We start from the raw sequence: 14,351 nt of genomic DNA, 5'->3' as shown, positions 1-14,351 counted from the left end.
GGCTTTGGTGCTTGACACCTTTCATATTCAGTGTGCTTATAACGTCCTTGTTTTTTATCTGTAAGAACATAAACGTTTTTTCTTCCAACTGAGGTGTGAAAGTATAATCGCGATTTTTTTTATTTTCTGAAACTGTGATATATTGATTGATTTTACAAATATGGAAGAAAGCTGTACTTGTTTACAATCGAGAGGCCGTTCACCTAATGGAATGGTCTTCACGCCCTATTTCTATCTTTGTGAGACTTGCGTGCCTCAAGCAGAAAAGAAGCCACGCTGTCATATTGTCAAGACATGACTTGGTAAACAGTTAGTCCAACAATTTCATTATCTCCGATTGTGTCTTGTTTGGACCGATGTGCGTGTTACCTATTCAAAATATGCGCTCTGAAAAAGAATATTCGATTTATGTATTTTAATGGGAAGTCGTGCTGTACACTTGTTGCGTTATTATTTAAAGTTTTCACTTCTAAACACAAAGTACTTGCTCTTATTTGGACTTCTCATAATCATCGCTTTCTGAAGCTGTTGTAAGTAAAAACTGCACAGTTTATGTATATTTACTTCGTATATTCATTCTTCAATTCGAAATACATTAAATTTCAATGAATAAATAGAGTTCTAGTTTTAGATAAACAATCAGCATTTAATCACATGGAAGGTGTTCTTGTAGAAAGTTGTAATAACCGTGTTTTAGATACATTCAGAGTTATATGTGTTGTAAAATATCATATTCCACGTTCTTATTTCTCTGTTCATGCACTTATATTTTTGTTTTGATATCCATACTACCTTCCAGCTCTCATGTTTTGCATCTCTGTCTTCCTGTCCATCTAGCTGCCTATTTGTCTGCCTTTCTTATACAGATGTTCAAGTTAGAGATTTTTCACATTTGTTTTTCTTTAGGTGGAGAGATTGGCCCAGTATGAACAGTTTTTGTCACAACTTGCAGCTAAGACTGAAGAACCTCACCCTGATTACGGTGAACGAACGAGAGCAGCTGAAAAAGTTAAAAACGTGAGTTCACAAAATATTTCAAGCTTAAGAAAAAAAAACTTGTGTAAACTGTGATCATAATTTTAAAATTATTTAAAGCAAAACTACTTTTTATTAACTTTCTAATTGATGTCAAGTTGAAAATGGTTTCCATGACAGTTTTTGTAGTCCCCTAGTGGCTTAGTGGTAAGTCTGAAGGCTTATAACGCTAAAAACCGGGTTTCGATACCCCTGGTAGGCGCAGCACAGATAGTCCATTGTGTAGCTTTGTGCTTAACTACAAACAAACAAAACTGTTTTCATAATTTTAATTCGCCAGTTTTTTGTTTGTTTAAGCGAAAAGTTAACTTATTAGAAGCGTGTATGCCTTCAAAATTAAAACATACCTTTAAGTACAAGCCTATTTTTTAAATGCTTCAAATTCTGAGGGAAGCAACGGACATCAGTAAGGAAAATTACGGTTTGCTCGTTTCTGGGCCAGAGTGACCAAAAAGTTAACGTGCCCGTCCTGTGAATCCGACGATTCGTGGTTCGCAGACACGATCTCCTCACTTAAGGGCCGTGGATGCACTATAAGAGTGACAGTCAAATCTCATCATTCGATCAGACAAGAGTAGCCCAAGAATCGGTGGTGTGTGTGTGCTGTTGACTAGGTGCCCTTACTGTAGACTATGAACTCAAAATAAGGACGATTATTATGCAGATAACCCATGTGCACCTATGCGAAAATTCTGGAACAAAAACAAATACTCGTTTATAACTAAGTAAAGGTTTCAAGCATTCATGTTCACAATGTCATATATAAGTAAACGTAATCTCAACTAAAATTATTTAAAAGTTCACCCTTAGCTGGTGAAAAAATGTTTATTACATGAGTAAGCAGTGAAGGAATGCTTTTCTTCCATGTCTAAATAACGTGACCATAGCGCCACCACCCTTTAAGGTGTTGTTGGTTAACAGAACTAATGCTCCGCCTGATATTACATCATTGTCTGTTCATCTAACACAGAGCTTCAGCTTCTACCTGCACACATCTTAGGCCTACACATAAAGAAGATGTTATTATTTAACGATTGGTAATAATTGACTTTTATTAGTGTCTTTATTTTTCAATGGAAAACAAGTACAGCTGGGAAAAAAATATAATTAGTTTTCTTCATCAGTTATTCAAAGGCATTAAACTCTTAAGCTAACCACTGAACTAACGTTGACGAAATCTTGTTTGCTATCGAAAACTACGAAGACAACTTGTGGAACAGGTAAGCTTGGCGGGGTAGCACATGAACAGCAAGTTCGACTGGTGTTTCTGGAGCAATAATAGAAACAAACATGATTGGTATTTTACCCGGAATACCATTATTCCTTCGTGAACTATTAATATGACTATTATTTCACAGAAGAAGTAGCTTCAGAAGTTCCTTAAATCAGAAAAATTAGCTTCAGAAGCTCCTTAAGTTAGAAAACGTAACTTTGGAAGCTCCTTAAGTTAGAAAAAGTAACTTCAGAAGCTCCCTAAATCAGAAAATTAATTTGAGGATACCTTTAGATCAGAGAAATGAGTTTCAGGCGCTTTGTAAAGTAAAATATTTGTTTAACACACTCTCTGAAATAAAAAAACAGTATAAAATTTTCATTAACTCAATATATTTCGTTTAAAAACATTTAAACTTTGATGAATGTTGTTATTTTTTTACGTTTAGCATTTTTGTTAACTGTGAGGAAGAGAAGCGAAGGTTAAGAGAATCTTGTTGAATTTCATTTATTAATTTCGATTTTGTTATTTCGGAAATAAACACAAATTAAAATCCACGCTTAACATTTGCAAAGTTATTATTACACAGAAAAAACACTTGTATTAAAAAAAAGTTCATGAATTGTTGCTGTTGCGAAGTCCATTGAAATCTGTCTCATGTTGTTCCTGGGGTGAGATGCTTTCTCGTCACGTGCTAAGTTTCGGAAAATGATTCTACATTCGACCCTTGTGATGAAGTTTGGTAGTTTTTCATCTTTTTATTTTATTATATATTTGATAGTTTATTTAGTGTTATAAATACGTAGAAAAAAATACGTAAGAGGGCGTGTACATTTAACAGCAGCGACGTTTTTCATAACAACGTTCTCATGATTGTGGACAGTATTCTATTTAAAAACTTATTATTCATATTATACAGATGATGAAAAGGGGAGAGCAAAGTGTGGAAGAATTCGATTTGGAGAAGATTCAAGACCTCTTCCCGAACGACAATTTGAATTTGTACGAAGATGATCCGTTCTTTCCGGTGTGTTGGGTTTTTAGCATTATATATTATTAGCTTAAAGATGATCCGTTCTTTCCGGTGTGTTGGGTTTTTAGCATTATATATTATTAGCTTATAACCTGCTGAGTCAGTTTCTTCTTTATTGAAAAATAGGAGATCAAATAACAAAGTGTTTGCAAAAGAATAAATTTATATATATATAAACACACACATACATACATACATACATACATACATACATTACACACACACACACATATATATATATATATATAGAGAGAGAGAGAGAGAGAGAGAGAAAGAGAAGGCGTCACACACACAAACAAGGAAACAAAGTGCAAAGTAAACGAAGGTTATGCATACATAAAAACAGTGATCAAAATCAGTATCAAAATACTTAAAGGTTTGCAGCTGTTGCCTGGAAATGCTCAAAGGGTTCTCTTCAGCATTTCCAAAATTTTTCTCAGAAAAGTTAAGGATTTCTGATTTGAAATTAGAACGAGCGAGTGACTGGCTTCCGAACGAACCCCCTATAAGAGATGCAGAACAAAATAGAAATGTAATAACTTATTTTGATTGATTTCCTTTCCTTAATGTTACGTTCTTTGATTGTTGAAAGAATGTATTTCGAACGTTACCACATAGAGAAGCTATTGTTAATATATTGTATTAATCTCTAGATCTTTGAGCTGTTTCAAAAATAATGTTTATCAAGGTATCATTTGAATATCTGCTTTCTTTAACATAACACTTATGCCATGTAAAAATGTGTATTTATTTGTTTTTATATTGATAATACATCGAAAACAAAGCGGCTGAATTAAGTAACATGCATAATTAGGAGGGAATACATACATAATAACTAATATGTTTCAGTGTTTTCTTGCAATATAAACAAACCGTTATTAACTATTGTTTCACTAATAAACTCAAACCCATGTTTGTTTTGTTTCTTTTGCTGATTAAAATATAATGTTATAAACAGCGAAAACGAGTACTGAGGACGAGATCAGCAGCAGCATCCAAACTTCAACGTGCGCTTTCTGGAAAATCAAAAGGAAGTCTAAATGAAATGTAAGTTTTTCTAACTAAAATCATTGTTTTTTTTTAAAGAAAACTTTTACAGCATTATTTACAACTTTATAACCAATTAGAAAACTGACAAAGATAACTTTCAACGCCCCACTACCAGACTTTTATTAAACATTTATCAACAAACCGAAAATAAATTTAAAGTACGTTACTTTCCTGTGGAGGACCTGATTTTTTAAAATCATAATCATTGATAAAGTCTAAGTTTATTATTATTATATCTAAATTGTCGTTTTTCAAGAATCTGATACTGATTTAATCACCATAAGTATAAGTTTTACTTGTTGGTGGCATCACTTTATCATAGAAGAGCCTGTAATAACTAGTGTTCAAATAATAAATTCATCTGACTATATTTTCCTGTTCCCCGGTGGGTGAGCAGTAGGTTTTCAGACTTACAACGCGGTACACATTGCACAGATAGCATATTATGTAGCTTTGCGCTAAAACGAACAAAATTATTTATCTACTCATTTATTTATTATTATTTATATAATCAGTTATTTAGTTTTGATATTTACACATAATAATAATAAATTATTTTTATATCAAGGTCAATAGCCAAATTTGAGTTATATCATTTATAACCATAAAACAGTAAAAACAAACAAAATAGAAAAAAACGACCGAGACAAGTGTAATAATAATATAACCTTTATGACTCCAAAGGTATCTCCAAATGAAATGAAATTCATTTTGTTCGTTATAGAACCTTTAACAAAAATATATTTGAAAACGCTTCTTAAATAGTCAAAATTCGTCTCTTGTATCATACTTTCATAGGTGTCTTGACTTTCGACCCGTATTTCAACCCCTCCTCAACGTGTATTGCTGAGATAAGTCATGAAATACTGTATGAAGATGTTTTTCTGTCACAAGCTCGTTCAGACATTTTTCTTTCAATTGACCTAAATATATATGAAAAAATTTTAATTTTTTCATCTATTTTAATGAACTAATACTTGAATATTAACTTTGATACTGGGTCACTGACCTTACCAGTCCTCATTCCCAACACTTCATCTAATCATCAACGTATGATTCTTCGAGTAAATGTATAGCTAAGAAAACTTTTGACACTAGAGTTGTAAGATTTTTTTTATGTATTGAGTGTGTGAGTTACAAATGAGTGTGTGTGTGTGTGTGTTTTTACCGCATTGAAGTATAATATGTGCAAAAAATGTTTGGGCTTTTCTTTTAACAATCTAACTAGTATACTGTGATACTGATTAACACTATTCGAAATAGACAGCAATTATAAAACATGTTAGTCAATGATTGACTTTGTTAATGTTGTTTGTGGGAAATTCTCCAGGCTGCCATATGATTAATCTTTTTCTTTCGTAACATCAACCTTCCATATTAATCTACGTTTTATTATTGGCCCTTTACGAATGTATACCATAAATAGCGTAAAGGAAAAGAAAACATTTTGAGCAAGTGGGTGGAGATAAAAAACAAAAAAAAAGTTGTTCAGATTCATTTGATATGACATCTTATCGCACGTGATACCGTCGTCTGTAAGCATTCCCAGGTGTGTCTGCTTTCTTTTTGCTAGCTAACCAACCACACGCCTCGTTTAAGGTTGCCATCCACTTTCAGCCTGTCCTACACCTCACCCCCCTCTAGCTGTTATCTTTTTTCTTTCCCTTAGCTGTTGTCAATGTGTGTTTGTGTTTTCTTTCTTTTTTTGGTAATGGATTTCGGTAACACGAGACACAAAGTTTTCAGGTTTTAATATTTTGGCCGCCCTTGACCGTGGCATGTCAAGAGACGTGTAACAAAACACTTAGGTAGATTAGACGATTCCAGGCGTCGATCATGTCTGTTTCTCGATGCACTGACAGAAGTACCTGCTATAAACAACGACTTATCATACACCATAATGCAGAATCTAGTTAATTACACATAACTGTAGTTTATACTATGTGACAAGTAACAAAGAAAGGTGATATAAGCTGAACCTAAAATTATCGTACTTAACAAAATCCTCAAAATAAACTTTATGCGTTCCATCTGCATTTAGTCATTTAACAAGCGTTTAACATGCTATGCCACCCAATGGTTAGAAAGTAAAAATAACTATGTGAATGCTTTGACTACATCTTTGAAATCACTGTCATAGTTTTACTTGCTGTAGCTCCTGGCTGAAAACACAAAACGAGGAAACGGGTATATAGATGGGTAAATATATAAAATATGCATTGAGATTAATCCTTAGGCAAAGGACAGACAGATAATTATGGCTAGGTTAATAAACAGAAAAATAAGTAACTTATACACCTAAATAGCTAGATAGGTACATGGATGGATAAAATGGGTGTCTAGATGTAGATAAGAAAATAATTGGAAAAACAGACAAACATTTAACAAGGTAAACAGTCTAACAAAGTGTGGTGTGTGGTTACAGTGTGGAGTAAAATATCTGAAAAAATGTATTTCAACTAACCTGAAAATAACGGGTTGTTATAAACTTGAACCGTAAATTGCGCTATGTCATTGTGGTCATCGTGTGATCGTTGAGAGGACTTTAGACTGGATGTAATTGTAGTATAAATAATTTTTGCTTGTATGCATATCAAGGTTTGAAGCTTCATTCTAGATTACTGACAATGAATAAGTTTTGTTTTCTGTAGACGAGTCGAAATGTTCGAGATAATTCGTTAAAAATTGTGTCTGAACACAGATATTTGGCCTCCTATGTGATGTGTGAACACAGATATGTGGCCTCCTATGTGTAAATCAACTTAAACCACAGAGTAGTTTGATTTACCACCATACAACTATAGTAACTTGTCTCACGTAATATAAAACGTATTTCTGATACTGTATAGTTTGGATCACCTGACAAAGAACGAGTATATATATGTGGAAAACAAAACCCATACAATTTATCACCCAAAAGTTTAACATCACAATATTCAATCTAGTTGTGTGCATGAAAACTGAAATAGCTTGGAACTGTAGTGACCACAAATATCTGATTTGTTAAAAAAGTATTTGTGAATACAGATCTCTTTCGTATACAATGGTCAAACTAACTGGTATAAAAATCATGTTTGAACACAGATTAATTTTATCCTTTACACTGGTCGAAATACCACAACGTGTTCCTTCAGTACGTGTGAACACGAATAGTTGTTTCCTTTTCCTGTGGCCCGGCATGGCCAGGTGGTCAGGGCGCTCGACTCGCAATCTGCGGGTCGCGGGTTCGGATCCCCGTTCCGCCAAACATGCTCGCCCTTTCAGCCGTGGGGGGCGTTATAATGTGACTGCAAATCCCACTATTCGTTGGTAAAAGAGTAGCCCAAGAGTTGGCGGTGAATGGTGATGACTAGCTGCCTTCCATCTAGTCTTACCCTGCTAAATTAGCAGATAGCCCTCGTGTAGCTTTGCGCGAAATTCATAAGAACCATTTCTTGTAGACTGGCCGGAATACATAATTCTATTTATTGATAAACACACAGAAGAAATACTTGTCTTATCAAATCTACTTGATTAGTACGTAGTGTGTAATTTAGGAGGATTTTTTGTATAGTTATATATGCATACTGTACATATATGTGTATATATATTCAATTTTGTTTGTGTTATTTGGTATTGGTTTTGAACTTATGTGGCTAAGTATAATTTAGTAGAAATAAATGTGCAATAAATTTCTACTTGCATTGACTATGACTAATTAGGACCGGGCGTATCCTTGTGTAGCTTTGCGCGAAAGCCCCAATGAAAGAAACAAACTAGCGTGTAATCTTCAGTTGTAAATTCCTTATTGTTAGAGAAACGACCACCAGGGCAACTTTGTACTATTTAGCAATTGCGTGGAATTGTGAACAATCAATGTGATATCCAAGTGGACAACTTCTTGTTTTTTAGCATTTATAACTTATAACAATACATAGTACTTATCAGTAGGATACGTTTTTTAATAAAGTAAGAATAAGTATAAGGTATATGATATATTATAAAACTGTATATATATGTATATGTGTATATAACATAATATATATATTTATATATTCTTAGAAAACCTAGTCCTAAAAGATCCAATGGAATATTCAGGAATAATACCTGGAATCGAACTTTTATCATGGAAGGACCTGTTCATTTCACCATGGTACGTAAAATTATGTTATTTAATTAAATTTCTATTCATCAATATTTTGTTAGTTGTTTCATTTAATAATAGGTTTGAGTTTAAATAGGACACTTTACATAAACAGTGATGTATCCTCCTCCATCATTTCATCAGTACAAATATTCCGTATCATCACAGTATCAACTTACTTTTTCTTTATATTGTTATTGTTGTATTTCTATACACAACTTAGCTTAGAAGATTAAGACGTGGTAATTTATTTCTGTTTTGTGTGTTATGATATTTTCAGCAATCTTTCATATTGTTTTGATATAATATTGGAGTAGTTGATATTTCCAGAAAACAAAAGTTGTTAATATGACTTTTTAAACATAAGTTGGACCTGCTGAATTCTAAAATGCTTGTTACAAACTAAACTCAATTTTAACTTTATGCACCTCTAACTTGCAAAAAACCAAATGGCCACCAGTTAACAATTGTATGCCATTATTTTTTGTGTAGTTGATTACTATGTCCTGGTAAAGCTCTTATGAGGAGGAAGTGTATCAATAAAATGTTAGTGCTACTGGATACCATAGAATCTGTTCTACAAACCTATACCAAAGTACTGTAATTCACAGATGGAAATATCTTCACACAAACGTATCGTTATCCAAAAACAGCATAAAGCAAACAAACATACCACAACCAACAACAAATGCAATAGTACCGTACAACAATTGACATAAATAAAAGTAAAATATTATATATTAATTCTAAAGGATTATTACAATTTTATACCAGCAACTAATAGTATTATGACATTCTAAATTACCAGGACTACTAGCTACTACTAATTCACTGGATACTTTATACGAAGACCAATATTTTACACATTTATAGCTGGGTCTATTTTCTTTGTATTTGAAATATTTTTGCAGTGGCTGATAAATATGACCCATACCAGAGATAGCAGTATCCATATTTTGTAAAAAAAAATTATATCGTTTTGAACAATTTGGTATTAAAGTGCATTTATGACATGCTCATATTCTGAAAATGTTTTATCACTTTGTATTTAGATTACCCCTAATGACAAATATTAATTGCACACTACCGAACATCTTTAAACACTGATAGCCATTTGTTATGTATATTCTACAAATGTGGTGTTCTATATGTCCTTCTCAATTTTTGGTGATTGATTTATGCTGATTGGATGCTCTTAAAAAAATATATGTATTGATATTTTATGACAATTTCCCCATAAAAAAAAAATTGTCATTATCATTACTTCTGTATATGCTAGATGTGGCATTATTTTTCTAAACCAGCATGTCAGAGTCACAGTTTCTTCTTCTAAGTTACTAGAACATTATTAAAACGATTGCTTATTATGAAAAATCTCAACTCGAGTTACTTTATAGGCACAAACGTTTAACACGGACGTGTTCATCAAGTCTATAAGAGCCAACTTTTAGTAGTTGAATAATATATATGTGCATGTATGTATGTACATTGGGTGTAAACGAAGATTTATCCAAAATATAATGACCGTTTGGTCTTATGATATTATGCCCCTTGTGGGTTTTCAAACTTAGCGTATCAACATTTTTTAACTCATTTAAATGCTTAAATCGAATAAGCCAGAATAAATTAGAAATTAAGTTATATGAAAATATATAACGAATTCCAAAATAATACACTTTAAAAATAGGTATTGTCATTGCTAGAAGAAAAAAAATAACTCTTATTTTTATCAATTATTCTAAATATTATCAGAACTGGAAATAAAATAGTTAAAGAATAAACTTGGTCAAGTTTGGCTACACGATTCACTTATATTTTATTTTCATAATTTGGCTACAGATTCGATTCTTTGGAACATATATTTTTATAGCTCTAAAGTTTGTGGCTGTATTTTCATGTATTGCCGTTGTTGTGTTTTTGAAGTTTATTGACGGACATTCATCATTTCTATGCAGGGGGTCCAACATCAAGAGAGACACCTGTTTCTATTCAATGACATATTGTTGATAGCTAAGTTAAGGTAAATAATTGCTTTACTTCAATTATTGAGATGGATGATAGACATTTAGTTTGCATTTTCCACCTTTTTTAGAGTTACGTTTTTTTTATAAACAGCGAAAAGAATTGGCTGTACTTAAATTAGAAATCTAGCATTGTGAACTCAAAAGTCAAAGTAAACGATCTTGTTTTGTATTTTGTTTATTCCTACATGTAGTCTATTAAAGCGAATCCCCGAAAAGCAGTGAAACATCTCTTCTGAGCAGTGATTAAAAAAAAACTCGTGAAAGTTATTTTTGATATTTTTGGCACCAAGGTTAAGAAGAACATTTCTTTTCAGAGCTGATTTTAAGACTACGCAAATATGTAAAGTAAAACTTGAAGAAAATAATAGCTGAAGCTGCTATTTTATTTTGAATTTCTGAATAGAAGAAGAGAAATGCCACAAGTTTGACAAGATCGCACCAATTATCAAAGAATTATTTACTACGATATGTGATCATAAGTAGTTTTCGGTTGAAAAATCGTCTGGCATAGTTATATATTCATTTTTTTATAAATCATTATATGTTTTAAGTCTTTAGTAGTATCCAAAAATTATACCATCTTCGGTAATAAAATTTGCTTTATGTTTACATCTCTAGAGTTAATTCAAATTCAAGACATGTATTTGAGAGTTTTAAACAGTCCAAGTTGCCAAGAATGATTGGTTGTTATGTACATTAAATGCTACCTACATCTCGAAAACATCGATTTAACAAACGGCTTTTGGTAGCCTTAGAATACGTTGCCCTCTACTTGTTTAACAGAAAATAAGAATTTAATTTTTATAAGTAAAGTAATACTGATTTCGATCAAGTTAAATAAGAAAATTAGGAATTTACTATTTTGACAGGATACAATTCAACTATTCATGTTTTGTTTACCTAGAGCATTTCAAAATTATATTGGTATGTAGACAACTTTTTTAACCATAATAGAAAATTGCTACAGAAGCCCGTCAACTTCAGATAATCTTTGAATTTTAAAATTCAATAACATTTGATCACCAAAAACAAAGATCTAACATTTAAAAATTTTTGTTGTTTTTTTTTTCTCCCCAAAGGTCTTCTAATTCATACAAACTGAAAGAAAAAATACTTGTGTGCGAGCTGTGGCTGTCAACTTGTTTAGCCGAGGTTTGTGAATCGTCGCGATCTTCAGAAACATCATTCGTGTTGGGTTGGCCAACTACCAACGTCGTAGCAACGTTCAGGTATATAAGCAGTCATATATGTGGCGAAATCATTATTTTATCTAGTCAATACGACCGGTTTGAAACTACATTTTACCAGCCAGAAACCGGAAATTTTAATGCTAGCTCAAATGAAAGCAGTGAGTCACTAGTTTGTGAAACCAGTTCGTAAGAGTTAGGTTAGGTATCGACTGTTTTTGTGATCAAGATCACTTAGCTAGTTTTACACACTTAAATCTGATTAATGTACCGACAGTAGAAATACACAGCTATCAGCTAACGTTAGTTGCCGAACTGATTTACTAACACAAAGTTAACATTTCTGTAGGGAAAAGACAGAACTAAGTATGATATTAATTAGATATATTACGACCAACTGTACACTTAAGAGGTTTCTTTACCCGCTACTTTTCAGTCACAGAGCTAACGTCTCAATTTTCAAACTGCTGAACATATTTTGATACGATTAGCCCTTAAGGTTAGTTATCTCAGTATTTTACATTTAAAATGCATTTTGCTTTAAATATTAATTTTAAAGTGATATTTCTTGATACTTTCCCGTATCAACGTGAGTTGTTTTTAGTACGGTGTATTATCTCCTATAAATACGTGCAGACTAAATAAACCTAGTTTACAACAACCAATAACTAGTCTTAACTCGTCTGGAAACAACTTTTATTTGATTTTCTTGTTAGAAAATTGACAGATGAGCCAGAATACGTGATATGCACCTGAATCCATTTAATGAATTTCGGTGTATAAATTTGAAATGTTAATTTGTATTTCACTTTTTTTAAAGTTCAAATGTTTTTTTTTAGTTCTTCTCAAACGAAAGAAGTATGGCATACCAAGTTGGCACAGTAAGTAGTTACTTTATTTGTCATTATAAAATTACGTACGAAAAAGTAATAAGTTAGTTATCACATATATGTATCCATGGCATTGGAAGAGTTAAGACATCTGGCGATAGAGAAAAATTATAATGGAAAACACGTACAGATTGAAAAATAAAAATCCAAAAATATCACTATAATCAGTACAACTGAAAATATTTTAAGCATTCCTAACAATTTTGTCTTCAATAATACTTTGTTTATGAAGCGAAATATAATAAAATAACAAGTGATTCAGACAACTCAAAACCTTGACAATTATGGCTTAAAATTTGAGGAATTAATTGTTTAAAACCACTTTGCAAGGTCAGTGAGCTTAATAAAATGTACAAGAAAGCATAGATGCGTTAAAAAGAAGAATATATGTAATGGTTACTTTTTTTTTTGTTATTTCCTTCAACTGATAGGGGAATTAATTACACGTACTTACAATATTTCGATGAGTTCTCTTCTAATTCACTATAGATAGATCGTGATAATTAAATGATAAGCTTGATTTATCAACTACGAATATAGTTCGACTAGCCTAACAGGTTTTATTTCACCAGACTTGTAAACGAGGCGAAAGAAAAAGAAGAAAAGACAGTCACCACACTCCAAGTATCTTACTGGGATCAAGAAGCAAACGAAGAATTTGTAAGTACACGGAAAAGGAAGGTTATGTTTTAAATCATATTTAATATATAGCTTAGTAACCCACGTACGACATCTTATAGGAAAAAAATACCGCTAAATAAAACAGCTATGTAGAACTGGCAACTGAACTTGAAAAAAGGAACCAAACAAAACAGAGATGTAAGTGGACATGTCGGCTAATGATCACATACCAGATTAAGTCGTCTCGACTTTACATGGAGTATAAGATTCCGACATTACTGGCTTTGTCCATCGAACCTTGATGTTTGAATAGAATCTCAGCTTTCATTATTATACCTTTCCTCTAGTTAACTTTAGAATGCTAGTTCTATGACTATTTTACAATATTGTAACATTTTACGATTGGAAATTCTGATTCTATTTGTTTTTCCATTGAGGAAGCCAGTAATATAGAGATTTATTTTCCATGTAAAGTCGAGACGAGAAAGATGATGATGAACAAAAATAAGAAATCTCGGTTTTGGCTATTTGCTTGTTTTCGATTTTGGAACGTTCTGGATAACTGAAAAACGGCATATACACCAAAGATAGAGCGACTATGCAAGGCAGCTTTTCACATCAAGATTCTGAGGACCTGTAGATTGGAAAATCCTCATGACTTTTGTATTGCTTTAATACGAGCGTCCGATATAAAGAGAGCTGGCGCACTCTCCGATATTTACTGTAAAATGTACTATCACAACTAGTATGTAGCGCCATCTATTAGCAGTTAGAAATAAATTGTGAACGATGACCCATATTTTCATTAGTGTAGCTTAAATAACAGACAGCAAATGTCAAGCTCACTGCTATCTATAAGTTAAATATATAAATTTTTTCGTATCTGCTGATTTTAATATGCGTTGTACAAAAAATAACTAGTTCTATTCAAACTGCATCTTATGACGTAATTTTGTCTGGTTTTTAATATAGAGAAAATGGTTCTTGATAACACAGGTCTGCGATGGTTGTATTGCCTTGAAATTTTTGCATGTTCTACAGTAATTCCTGTACGCTGAATCCGAAAAGGATAACCATTTTTCTCCATCACATACAGAAAGTAATAACGCAATACATAAAAGAAAGACCACAACACAAAAGACGTAGATTTCACAAAAGAATCAGGATGAATGAGG

General features: G+C 32.4%; 1 protein-coding gene across 1 annotated transcript in view; it reads left to right on the top strand.

The window, feature by feature from the left end:
* Positions 1 to 906: 906 nt before the first annotated feature.
* LOC106468588 overlaps positions 907 to 14,351 on the top strand; it is a gene marked incomplete at its 5' end in the record, with an annotated part of 29,439 nt that continues 15,994 nt past the window's right edge. Inside the window, 8 exons of the mRNA XM_022396940.1 lie at positions 907 to 1,017; positions 3,168 to 3,275; positions 4,240 to 4,328; positions 8,373 to 8,463; positions 10,410 to 10,474; positions 11,558 to 11,707; positions 12,505 to 12,546; positions 13,128 to 13,215. Of these exons, the coding sequence (XP_022252648.1) occupies positions 907 to 1,017; positions 3,168 to 3,275; positions 4,240 to 4,328; positions 8,373 to 8,463; positions 10,410 to 10,474; positions 11,558 to 11,707; positions 12,505 to 12,546; positions 13,128 to 13,215 (744 nt within the window). The remainder of the gene's footprint in view (positions 1,018 to 3,167; positions 3,276 to 4,239; positions 4,329 to 8,372; positions 8,464 to 10,409; positions 10,475 to 11,557; positions 11,708 to 12,504; positions 12,547 to 13,127; positions 13,216 to 14,351) is intronic.

This window comes from Limulus polyphemus, unplaced genomic scaffold (assembly GCF_000517525.1).
Source record: "Limulus polyphemus unplaced genomic scaffold, Limulus_polyphemus-2.1.2 Scaffold3069, whole genome shotgun sequence".
NCBI classification, from domain to species: domain Eukaryota; kingdom Metazoa; phylum Arthropoda; class Merostomata; order Xiphosura; family Limulidae; genus Limulus; species Limulus polyphemus.
The sequence above is the reverse complement of the archived record's forward strand: the minus strand, read 5'-3'. Positions and strand labels throughout refer to the sequence as shown.